At 51.5% G+C, this 13,156-nt stretch overlaps 1 protein-coding gene across 17 annotated transcripts in view; it reads right to left on the bottom strand.

Moving 5' to 3' along the window:
* Window positions 1–13,156, bottom strand: part of LOC139563946 (kin of IRRE-like protein 3) — a 58,058-nt gene that overhangs the window by 9,682 nt on the left and 35,220 nt on the right. For all 17 annotated transcript variants that reach the window (XM_071383002.1, XM_071383005.1, XM_071383010.1 and 14 more), the window contains exons 2-8: window positions 11,850–12,002; window positions 8,229–8,378; window positions 5,573–5,730; window positions 3,261–3,411; window positions 2,537–2,642; window positions 1,595–1,743; window positions 1,242–1,369 (exon numbers count right to left, since the gene is read on the bottom strand). In XM_071383002.1, the coding sequence (XP_071239103.1) occupies window positions 1,242–1,369; window positions 1,595–1,743; window positions 2,537–2,642; window positions 3,261–3,411; window positions 5,573–5,730; window positions 8,229–8,378; window positions 11,850–12,002 (995 nt within the window). The remainder of the gene's footprint in view (window positions 1–1,241; window positions 1,370–1,594; window positions 1,744–2,536; window positions 2,643–3,260; window positions 3,412–5,572; window positions 5,731–8,228; window positions 8,379–11,849; window positions 12,003–13,156) is intronic.

Below are 13,156 nucleotides of genomic sequence, written 5' to 3' on the forward strand. Positions count from 1 at the left end.
CCAGGTGGCGTGGCGAGAATCTGTCTCCTCACCACGTGCTCTCACCACTGGTGTCCCCCAGGGCTCTGTTCTAGGCCCTCTCCTATTCTCGCTATACACCAAGTCACTTGGCTCTGTCATAACCTCACATGGTCTCTCCTATCATTGCTATGCAGACGACACACAACTAATCTTCTCCTTTCCCCCTTCTGATGACCAGGTGGCGAATCGCATCTCTGCATGTCTGGCAGACATATCAGTGTGGATGACGGATCACCACCTCAAGCTGAACCTCGGCAAGACGGAGCTGCTCTTCCTCCCGGGGAAGGACTGCCCGTTCCATGATCTCGCCATCACGGTTGACAACTCCATTGTGTCCTCCTCCCAGAGCGCTAAGAACCTTGGCGTGATCCTGGACAACACCCTGTCGTTCTCAACTAACATCAAGGCGGTGGCCCGTTCCTGTAGGTTCATGCTCTACAACATCCGCAGAGTACGACCCTGCCTCACACAGGAAGCGGCGCAGGTCCTAATCCAGGCACTTGTCATCTCCCGTCTGGATTACTGCAACTCGCTGTTGGCTGGGCTCCCTGCCTGTGCCATTAAACCCCTACAACTCATCCAGAACGCCGCAGCCCGTCTGGTGTTCAACCTTCCCAAGTTCTCTCACGTCACCCCGCTCCTCCGCTCTCTCCACTGGCTTCCAGTTGAAGCTCGCATCCGCTACAAGACCATGGTGCTTGCCTACGGAGCTGTGAGGGGAACGGCACCTCAGTACCTCCAGGCTCTGATCAGGCCCTACACCCAAACAAGGGCACTGCGTTCATCCACCTCTGGCCTGCTCGCCTCCCTACCACTGAGGAAGTACAGTTCCCGCTCAGCCCAGTCAAAACTGTTCGCTGCTCTGGCCCCCCAATGGTGGAACAAACTCCCTCACGACGCCAGGACAGCGGAATCAATCACCACCTTCCGGAGACACCTGAAACCCCACCTCTTTAAGGAATACCTAGGATAGGATAAAGTAATCCTTCTCACCCCCCCCCCCCTTAAAAGATTTAGATGCACTATTGTAAAGTGGCTGTTCCACTGGATGTCATAAGGTGAATGCACCAATTTGTAAGTCGCTCTGGATAAGAGCGTCTGCTAAATGACTTAAATGTAAATGTAAATATGCACACACACACACATGCACGTGCACACAAACACACATGCACACAAACACGCACACACAGTATAAGTATTGATTGAGCTACTTGTCTTACCACGCTTGAGCCCTGTTTGGTCCAGGCCAGGGTAAGGGGAGGGTTGCCTGTCCAGGTGCAGGTGAAGGCAGCGTCCATCCCAATGTCCACGTTCATGGGCTTGGGCTCCGACAGCAGCCTGGGACCAACTGCAGAGGAGCCCAGGACACCATCAGAACTAGTACAGCCCTTATTCACCATTCAATTCAGTATGACTTTATCATATTCCCTAAGGCATTTACAAAGCACATTACACAGTATCCTCCAAAGACACAATAACTCTTGTGACGAGGGTGAACATGTGTTCACAGACACACTACTCGGATTACACTATAGGCTACTAGTACTATGATACACTGATGTGCTCCACTCACATTGTACATCCACCAGGGTGCTGACGTTGGTGCTGCCCACTGAGTTGGACACCTCACAGGAGACAGGGTCTGTGAAGTACGAGTGGTCTACCGTCACCTCCAGGCTGTCCCCGTTCGCCTCCGAGATGGGGACTCCTCCCTTGGACCACCTGGACCACCAGATCACCACATCACATAGGGTTAGAAGGTCAATTTACCATATCACATATGGTTAGAAGGTCAATTAACCACATCACATAGGGTTAGAAGGTCAATTTACCACATCACATAGGGTTAGAAGTTCAATTAACCACATCACCTAGGGTTAGAAGGTCAATTTACCATATCACATATGGTTAGAAGGTCAATTTACCACACCACATAGAGTTAGAAGGTCAATTTACCACATCACATAGGGTTAGAAGGTCAATTTACCACATCACATAGGGTTAGAAGGTCAATTTACCATATCACATAGGGTTAGAAGGTCAATTTACCACATCACATAGGGTTAGAAGGTCAATTTACCATATCACATGGTTAGAAGGTCAATTTATCACATCACATAGGGTTAGAAGGTCAATTTACATATCACATAGGGTTAGTAGGTCAATTCACCACATCACATCGGGTTAGAAGATCAATTTACCATATCACATAGGGTTAGAAGGTCAATTTACCAGATCACATCGGGTTAGAAGGTCAATTTACCAGCTCACATCGGGTTAGAAGGTCAATTTACCACATCACATTGGGTTACAAGATCACTTTGGTTTACCAGAACATATTGGGTTACCAGGTCACTTTGGGTCACTAGATCATTTTGAGTTACATGTGCGTTAATAATGATCAAGTCCAAACTGGACCAACTAAAAGGCTAATAGTTCCATAATAATGCAGTACACACTGACTCCATGAAAGAAATGAACCCAACAAAGTGTAGGTTGAGGTGCTGTTTTTTACCTGTATCCTGTGATCTCAGGGTTGGCAGAGGCAGAGCAGATGAACAGAACCTTGGCTCCCTCCATGACAGTCTGGGGCTGGACGGACAGGGTCACTGATGGAGGGTCTGCAGGATGGAGGGGAGCACACAACATTACTGAGATGTGAACATAGTATGTGTCATATCTATCACTATGGAGGATTCTACAGTATATGAAGGCTGAATATGTGTCAGTCAAGGGAGAAGGAACAGGACAGCAGTACTAAAGGAAGCTCTGTGAGCACTGGAGGTATGTGTCACTGAGCTAGGACCTATATGAAGGGGTGTGTGTTTGTCACAGAGAGGTTAGTGTATGAATCATTGAAGGGTGAGCGAGTGCATGTGCAGGCAGGCAGAACTAACCACTCTTCCATTAACTCTAAAGTGGTGCTGGGTGAAATGTATTTATTCAACCAAAGCCCTCAACTAATGCCTAAAGTACATAAATAAATAAATTATAGATGATATATGTGTATAGGCTACTACCTCGTCGTTATTGGCAGTATATTTGTATACACTTTACCTATAGGACTATGTCCCAATATCCACACTAGCATACTAGTATCCACAATAGCATACTAGTGTCCATGGACAATACATCAGTATATACTAAGTAGTATTCAAGTCTGAGTGTATCCCCATCACTGGGGCGAGGACACTACGGAGTGACTGTAGGGGACACTAAGTGCCACTGAGGACACTCACGCTGGACGTTGATGGTGACGGAGGTCTGGAGTCCGGCGGGGGCGGCAGGGTTGAGGACGCGGCAGGTGTAGGTACGGCCAGAGTCCTTGTCCTCCGGCACCACAGGGAGCATACTGACAGCCAGTTCCCTCTTCCCATCCTCCATCCGCGTCTAGGAGAGACAGACCAGAGACATGGAGATAAGACATCTACGATGTTTACTGTACATCTCAATGGTCAAGACAGACAAGAGACAGCTGTTAAACATGCAGAGGGAGTTATGAGTCCTTATTTCACCTCTTGGGCTAGATTAATATATGTTGGTCCCTAAAGAGACAAAATGGTTTAAGTAGGGAAGTAAGGTATAGAATAGGTGTAGCCTCATGTAAGGCCCTGCTGAGTCTTCCCCCTCTAGGTGTCTGTGTGACACTGCGGGACCTATCTTTCTGACGTGTGAGGCATTCAAATTGCCATCCAGTCCATTGGCATGGCGGTTAAATCATATATTTTATGATGCGCCTGGGGATATTGTGCTGTTCCCACATTTCTGAGAGTGCTCCCAGTCAGCGCTCCTTGTTTGTCATCATCTTTGAGATCTATTTATTGCTCGCAGGAATCAATACGTCTAAGTGAGAAAAGGGGTAGATTCTGGAGATATCGCCCGTCGCTTTTGAAGCACACACAAAGAAACGCACGCACGCACGCACTCATGCACACACGCACACACACACACACACACACACACACACACACACACACACACACACACACACACACACACACACACACACACACACACACACACACACACACACACACACACACACACACACACACACACACACACAGGGCTGTCAGACAGTGTGCAGTAATGGCAGAGGTGGCTGTGTCTGTATTTCTGGGCTGTAGCCGTGAGGAGGGGTGGCCGGGGGAGGGTTGTCTCACAGGCAGCTCTGGAAAAGGGCAAGGGCAGAGCAGAGCCCATTCCCTGGATGGACGGACAAACAGACAGCTGAATCAATGGACCAGGCCGTTCACTTCCTCAGCCAGACACACAAAAAGCATTTTTACGCTAGATCGAGTCGCATCACTCCCTGTCACCACCTCTCACTCTGCCCCAAGCCACCTCTCCCCCTTTCTACCTCCCCCTCCCCTACTCTAGCCCTCCCTCTCTCTAAAAGCACCCGTTTTCTTTCTTTCTTTCAGTGAACTGTATTTCAGTATCTCCCACCCTTCTTTCTTTTACTCCCACTTTCTCTCTCCCTATCTTTTTCTCTCCCCTCCTGCCCCCCTCCTTTTCTCCACTGCAGGCTCTAGTCTCCTTAAATGTGTCGTTTAGCGTATTTTAGCGTGGTCAGAGAGCATGACAAATGTGACTCTTTCCCGACTGTGGCTGGTTCACGCTCTGGCGCATCCCCCCATTGTGTTTCGGCATTGTTGTGGGTGATTTCTCCTCGGCAGAAATTCTACTGTATCAAACGCTCATGCCTGTCTGAGCTTTGGCATGCTCCAGTTATGCTGTAGTGTCGATGCATTAGAGTGCGAGGGGAGGGGGAGTAGGGGAGAGAGGAGGGGGGTTCAGGTATGAGTGAAAAAGGGGAGGGGGACTGCAGAGAGGGAGGTAGGGAGAGAAAGTCCTGAGAGAGAAAGAAAGAGAAATGGAAAAGAAAATTAAGAAAATAGAGAGAAAACAGAGAAAAGGAAGAGTCTGCTTCTGTATTCTGCCCTGAGAGAAAGTTGCTGCATTTTGAGTAGCTGCTGTACCCTGCCATAGTCTGCTTAGCTGGGCTCTGCTGTACCCTGCCATAGCCTGCTTAGCTGGGCTCTGCTGTACCCTGCCATAGCCTGCTTAGCTGGGCTCTGCTGTACCCTGCCATAGTCTGCTTAGCTGGGCTCTGCCATAGCCTGCTTAGCTGGGCTCTGCTGTACCCTGCCATAGCCTGCTTAGCTGGGCTCTGCTGTACCCTGCCATAGTCTGCTTAGCTGGGCTCTGCTGTACCCTGCCATAGCCTGCTTAGCTGGGCTCTGCTTTACCCTGCCATAGCCTGCTTAGCTGGGCTCTGCTGGACCCTGCCATAGCCTGCTTAGCTGGGCTCTGCTGTACCCTGCCATAGCCTGCTTAGCTGGGCTCTGCTGTACCCTGCCATAGCCTGCTTAGCTGGGCTCTGCTGTACCCTGCCATAGCCTGCTTATATGGGCTCTGCTGTACTCTGCTGAGCTGTGCTGGTGTTGTGTGGGTGTTAGTGGATCCTGATGAGGTTGGGCATGGCCCTGCTCTCTCTAACCTGCCCTGGCCCGACCTGTTGTCTGATTGTGCTGTAGTCTTTCTGTACCTTGGAGTATATGGCCGTGTCCATGACCTCTCCGTCTCTGTACCAGGTGATCTCGGCGGCAGGCTTGGCCCCCGAGGCGCGGCAGGTGAGGTTGTAGGGTGTGTGGGCCTTCACACGTATGATAGGACCCCCCTCCACCACCGGGTCTGTGGGGGGAACTACAGGGAGAGGAGGAGGAAACACAACGCATTCATGTTAGAGGAGAGAAACAACCCACCAAACTGAAAGCTCCTTTTACAGTACACAGCTTCTGAATGAGAGGAACATCTAGTGAGATTAATGTGATGTGTTAACGCTGCATCAATTCATCCACTGCACACAGAGAAAACAATATCCTTTCATCATCGTGTTGGTTCACGAGGTGTGTTTCTACTTTGTAGACTGGAATGGAAACCGACAACATTTGGCTTTGAGAAGAAAAAAAGAGAAGAGACATTTCATTTTCCTTCTTAACATTGAGACTGGCATTAGTACTCTCTTTTACTCCCACTGTTGCCCAGTGATGTTTCATCTGAATTGCTTATTTGTTCATTTATTTGCATGGTTTCGCACACGCTGCCACCTCTGATGAAGGCGTCTATCTCCCCAGGCAATAACGGCAGGCGTAAACAGCAGCGGGCCTGCGCCCCGGTCTATCTCTCTCTCTTGCTCCCTCCGCTGAACCAATTTCTGTGTGTGTATCTGAATTGTCAGAGGTCCTTCCGCCACCGCGGCCCGGACACTAATGGAATCCGAGTGCTAGGTGATTTTAATTTCCATGCCGACTCCCTTGGCTGCTCTCCCGCTGTTGACTCCTTTGAATGCGCCGGATTGCTTTGGTCTCATCTGGCTGCATTGATTTCCCCACACTCACCACATTCACACACACACACACACACACACACACACACACACACACACACACACACACACACACACACACACACACACACACACACACACACACACACACACACACACACACACACACACACACACACACACACACACACACACACACACTTCAAGACCCTAGCCTCTGTGTATCTGTGTTCTCGAAACAGGCCTGCACACACACCCCGGTCCCTGCTTGATTTGCTCCTCTCTTAATAGGGACATTCTACAAGGCGTTAGGAAACAACATCTACCGCCTTTTCTGTCCACAAAGGCTCACGCTAACCAATCAAACAGTCCATCCTCGCCCACCTCCACTCTGAGCTGTGCAGTGCGGGCGTTGTGAAGCAGGGTTTGGGTGGGTGTATGTGGGTGTGTGTATGTGGGTGTGATCTCTATTGACCACGCTGCATTGTGCTCTTTTGAGCTGCGTGTGGTCGTAGGAGCGGAGAGGAAGTGGATAGTGGGCGGAGCGTGGCCCGACACTGAGTCAAGCCAATTAGAGCAGTGTTCTTCATCATGGGTCGTCAGAATTCACATGACCAGCCTTTCATTAGCTGCCTTTTCTTCTCCCCCTTGTCTCGCTGCTTAAACAAGCTCATAAAATGACAGAAACAAGCAGGGCAGTGAGGAGACAGTACAGTAGCCTAGCCTTGTTGTTGGTGCATAGAGCTGAGGCTCCAGTGTCTTCTGTAACTGTCTCTCTGCTTTGTTGGGTGTATTTGCCAGATCATCAGAGAGACGTTCAGTAAAGACTAATGAATGTGCTGCTGCCTGTTCCCCCATCAGCCACCAGGTGGCAGCAGTGTTTCACTGTCTGGGAGTCCCACGAGGGGCCACTCTCTCTCCTCTCACCCCCCTCCGCCATCTCTCTCTCCACCACCACCCTCCTCTCCCCACCTCTGGATGCCTGGTGAATATGTAGATCACTCACTTTGCGTTAATGTAAAAGCTGCCCCACGGTTGACAAATATTGTGACTCGCTGTAAAATGTGCTAACTGTGCAGAACTTGACTTTTTAAGTGTCCACGCAAGTCATTTGTGACTGCAGCAATCACATTATCCTAGACTTCCACAGTCTTGATTATCGATACTGAAGGAAAACAGTTTTTTTGGCTGGCTCTGTTGGGTTTGAAAAATATTTACAGGGCTGATATACAAGTACATTTTCCAGGTGTTATTTGTGAAAGTTGATAACAGCAGGTGATGTCATAAACAGTTACAAGACATAGAAACCGTGAGCATTTTAAACATATATGTGTGTGTGTGTGTGTGTGTGTGTGTGTGTGTGTGTGTGTGTGTGTGTGTGTGTGTGTGTGTGTGTGTGTGTGTGTGTGTGTGTGTGTGTGTGTGTGTGTGTGTGTGTGTGTGTGTGTGTGTGTGCGCGTGTGTGTGTGTGCGTGCGTGTGTGTAAGTCTGTCAGAACAATAATGGTGCTTGACAATCTCCCTCTGTAGAGCCAACCTGCAGATCAGGGTGTGTGTGTCCCTGTGTGTGCCCGTGTGTGTGTGTCCCTGTGTGTGCCCGTGTGTGTGTCCCTGTGTGTGCCCGTGTGTGTGTGTCCCTGTGTGTGCCCCTGTGTGTGTGTCCCTGTGTGTGCCCGTGTGTGTGTGTCCCTGTGTGTGCCCGTGTGTGTGTGTCCCTGTGTGTGCCCGTGTGTGTGTGTCCCTGTGTGTGCCCATGTATGTGTGTGTGTGTCCCTGTGTGTGCCCGTGTGTCTGTGTCCCTGTGTGTGTCCCTGTGTGTGCCCGTGTGCGGTGTGTGCAGCAGCTGTGTATCTTACCTAGAACAGTGAGCTTGGCTCGGTGGGAGCGCAGTCCGGCCTGCGTAGCCTGACACTCATACACGGCGTCATCCGCCAGCTCTGCCGAGTCGATCATCAAGCTGTGCTCGCCTGATAGCGGGTCGCCCATTAAGGAGTAGCGTGTCCACCCTGCATTAAGCCAACACAAGGAATACAGTGAGTCAGAGAATGGGAAAGAAAACAAGAAAACAAACCCAACAAACAACAGCAGAACAACAAACCCAAACCGGAATGAAAAGACTGCAAAATGAGCAGACTCACGCCACAAACAAACGCCAAAGGCCTTCAAGGCATAAATGGAAATGGTGCTGCACCACCCCCAGTTAAGCACTGAGCCGTTCAGTTGGCTGAGCAGTGTGAGACTGGCTAGGGGAAGGCAGCAGCTACATGTGAGACTGGCTATTGGAAGGCAGCAGCTACATGTGAGACTGGCTAGGGGAAGCCAGCAGCTACATGTGAGACTGGCTAGGGGAAGCCAGCAGCTACATGTGAGACTGGCTAGGGGAAGCCAGCAGCTACATGTGAGACTGGCTATTGGAAGGCAGCAGCTACATGTGAGACTGGCTAGGGGAAGGCAGCAGCTACATGTGAGACTGGCTAGGGGAAGGCAGCAGCTACATGTGAGACGGGCTAGGGGAAGGCAGCAGCTACATGTGAGACTGGCTAGGGGAAGGCAGCAGCTACATGTGAGACTGGCTAGGGGAAGCCAGCAGCTACATGTGAGACTGGCTAGGGGAAGGCAGCAGCTACATGTGAGACGGGCTAGGGGAAGGCAGCAGCTACATGTGAGACTGGCTAGGGGAATGCAGCAGCTACATGTGAGACTGGCTAGGGGAAGGCAGCAGCTACATGTGAGACTGGCTAGGGGAAGGCAGCAGCTACATGTGAGACTGGCTAGGGGAAGGCAGCAGCTACATGTGAGACTGGCTAGGGGAAGGCAGCAGCTACATGTGAGACTGGCTAGGGAAGGCAGCAGCTACATGTGAGACTGGCTAGGGGAAGGCAGCAGCTACATGTGAGACTGGCTAGGGGAAGGCAGCAGCTACATGTGAGACTGGCTAGGGGAAGGCAGCAGCTACATGTGAGACTGGCTAGGGGAAGGCAGCAGCTACATGTGAGACTGGCTAGGGGAAGGCAGCATCTACATGTGAGACTGGCTAGGGGAAGCCAGCAGCTACATGTGAGACTGGCTAGGGGAAGGCAGCATCTACATGTGAGACTGGCTAGGGGAAGGCAGCAGCTACATGTGAGACTGGCTAGGGGAAGGCAGCAGCTACATGTGAGACTGGCTAGGGGAAGGCAGCAGCTACATGTGAGACTGGCTAGGGGAAGGCAGCAGCTACATGTGAGACTGGCTAGGGGAAGGCAGCAGCTACATGTGAGACTGGCTAGGGGAAGGCAGCAGCTACATGTGAGACTGGCTAGGGGAAGGCAGCAGCTACATGTGAGACTGGCTAGGGGAAGGCAGCAGCTACATGTGAGACTGGCTAGGGGAAGGCAGCAGCTACATGTGAGACTGGCTAGGGGAAGGCAGCAGCTACATGTGAGACTGGCTAGGGGAAGGCAGCAGCTACATGTGAGACTGGCTAGGGAAGGCAGCAGCTACATGTGAGACTGGCTAGGGGAAGGCAGCAGCTACATGTGAGACTGGCTAGGGGAAGGCAGCAGCTACATGTGAGACTGGCTAGGGGAAGGCAGCAGCTACATGTGAGACTGGCTAGGGGAAGGCAGCAGCTACATGTGAGACTGGCTAGGGGAAGGCAGCATCTACATGTGAGACTGGCTAGGGGAAGCCAGCAGCTACATGTGAGACTGGCTAGGGGAAGGCAGCATCTACATGTGAGACTGGCTAGGGGAAGGCAGCAGCTACATGTGAGACTGGCTAGGGGAAGGCAGCAGCTACATGTGAGACTGGCTAGGGGAAGGCAGCAGCTACATGTGAGACTGGCTAGGGGAAGGCAGCAGCTACATGTGAGACTGGCTAGGGGAAGCCAGCAGCTACATGTGAGACTGGCTAGGGGAAGGCAGCAGCTACATGTGAGACTGGCTAGGGGAAGGCAGCAGCTACATGTGAGACTGGCTAGGGGAAGGCAGCAGCTACATGTGAGACTGGCTAGGGGAAGGCAGCAGCTACATGTGAGACTGGCTAGGGGAAGGCAGCAGCTACATGTGAGACTGGCTAGGGAAGGCAGCAGCTACATGTGAGACTGGCTAGGGGAAGGCAGCAGCTACATGTGAGACTGGCTAGGGGAAGGCAGCAGCTACATGTGAGACTGGCTATTGGAAGGCAGCAGCTACATGTGAGACTGGCTAGGGGAAGGCAGCAGCTACATGTGAGACTGGCTAGGGGAAGGCAGCAGCTACATGTGAGACGGGCTAGGGGAAGCCAGCAGCTACATGTGAGACTGGCTAGGGAAGGCAGCAGCTACATGTGAGACTGGCTAGGGGAAGGCAGCAGCTACATGTGAGACGGGCTAGGGGAAGGCAGCAGCTACATGTGAGACTGGCTAGGGGAAGCCAGCAGCTACATGTGAGACTGGCTATTGGAAGGCAGCAGCTACATGTGAGACTGGCTAGGGGAAGGCAGCAGCTACATGTGAGACTGGCTAGGGGAAGGCAGCAGCTACATGTGAGACTGGCTAGGGAAGGCAGCAGCTACATGTGAGACTGGCTAGGGGAAGGCAGCAGCTACATGTGAGACTGGCTAGGGGAAGGCAGCAGCTACATGTGAGACTGGCTAGGGGAAGGCAGCAGCTACATGTGAGACTGGCTAGGGGAAGGCAGCAGCTACATGTGAGACGGGCTAGGGGAAGGCAGCAGCTACATGTGAGACTGGCTAGGGGAAGGCAGCAGCTACATGTGAGACTGGCTAGGGGAAGGCAGCAGCTACATGTGAGACGGGCTAGGGGAAGGCAGCAGCTACATGTGAGACTGGCTAGGGGAAGGCAGCAGCTACATGTGAGACGGGGGCGTGAGGCGACTGACTGTCCTTTAAAGCACAGACAAAATCAAGATGTAGTGTCTAAGGTCAGCCCCGAGCCTCTCCACCTTCCCACTAGTCCAGAACACAGCTAAATGTCAGCGCGTGACACCAGCCAATTGATTATCCACCTTGGTACAAAAGCCTCAAAATGCTAAACAACAAATTAAATGCTCTGTGTCTGTTTGCGCTAGAGAGGCTGTCTGCAGTATATTTCTTTCTCTCCACCTCCATTAATTTGAGTAGACAGACAGACAGAGAGCCAAGGCTTCCTAATGAGACCATGAATTGATCAGGGGGAGAAAGAGGGGTAGGGGAGCGAGAGTGTGAGAGAGAGAAAGACAAAGAGAAAGAGAGAGATGGGGGAGACAGAGGGAGAGAGGGTGGAGAGAGAGAGAGTGAGGGGGAGACAGAGAAAGAGAGGGGGGAGAGAGAGAAAGAGGGAGAGATGGGGAGAGAGAAAGAGAAAGAGAGTGAGGGGGAAGACAGAGAGAGAGAGAGAGGGGGGGGAGACAGAGAGAGAGGGGGAGACAGAGAGAGAGGGGGGGGGAGACAGAGAGAGAGAGGGGGAGACAGAGACCGAGACACACAGACAGATGTTGGTCAGATCAGATGCATACCTGGCAGATCTCTCTCTCCACCCAGCGCCAGGCCGTCTTTGGTCCACTGCACCATTCCTCGGTACCCCACGATGACACAGGGCAGAGTCACCGATTGACCAGACACCACTACCTGGTCTTGGGGCTGCTGGGAAAAGTAGGCTGCTCGGGTAGCTGTTGGAAGAAGAGGGAGGTTTGATGAGTACAATGTAATGATATAATCTAATAGCGATGCTTGAGCCAAATGCATGGCCATATTTAGCCTGGCCCAATAATGGACTGGCCTGTTTACGTGTTGCCATGTTGTTACATGGGGTGGATGGAGGAGGCTGAAAATATGTATTTTCTCATTAAAATGGTGGCTGAGCTGAGCAGGAAGAGTCAGCTGCCTCATGACTTATTTAACTCTTTCCCCAGACCATATGGCAGCCACCGTGCGGTGACACGAAACAAGCACACTGCGGAGGAGAGAAATCTGCCACTCTTTGGGGGAGCTTTTTGTTAAAATGGATGTTATACAATCAAAACTCCATTAAGTGTCCCAGGGGAAGCATCCGTCTGAGCCTGCTCAACGTCAACCAAGACACCTGTCTCTGTCTGTTCCATTGCTGTGTTTAAGGATGGGACACACACACACGGAACACACACGGAACACACACACACACACATGGAACACACGAACATACACGGACACACACACATACACAAACACACACACTGAAAGCTGTTTGCTCGCCTTCACTCACACACACTGGAATCCACACCCACACTCGCAACACACACACTTGCATCGCAACCCACACCTGCGCACACACACACACACACATAAAGTTTCAATACGACTCCTTGTTTCCCATTGTTTGTGCCACGATGTTGGAGATTGAGTATTACAAACCCAACTGACAGGGGAAGAAGATGGCTCCCCTCCAGAGGTAGAGCTAAACCATTGGGGGAGATATGAAGAGAGGAAGGGGCTGAGAGAGAACAGAGTTGGTTGGCTAAGTAGAGAAGAGAAGAGAAAGAGAGGGCTGGCTTTATCTTTCCCTTAAAAGAAAGAACCTTCCTTCATTTTTTTTATTTTCTCTCTCTGTCCCCCCCCCCCCCCCCCTCTTTCAATAGGAGAAAGGGGGACCAGGGGGAAGATAAAGCGGGGTCTATTCACTCAGTGCTAAGCCCTTCTCCAATGGTTCTCTGGGTGGGAGTGCTTAAACAGACAGGCTGGGGGGGGGCTCTCCTGGGGAAAGAAAAGCCGGTGAAAGGAGGGCAACATACGGCGGCCAGAGACGCGCTATTGTCCCCTTGTCCCTCTCTTTTAATAGGCCTCTTCA

Source organism: Salvelinus alpinus, chromosome 35 (assembly GCF_045679555.1).
Source record: "Salvelinus alpinus chromosome 35, SLU_Salpinus.1, whole genome shotgun sequence".
Classification (NCBI taxonomy): domain Eukaryota; kingdom Metazoa; phylum Chordata; class Actinopteri; order Salmoniformes; family Salmonidae; genus Salvelinus; species Salvelinus alpinus.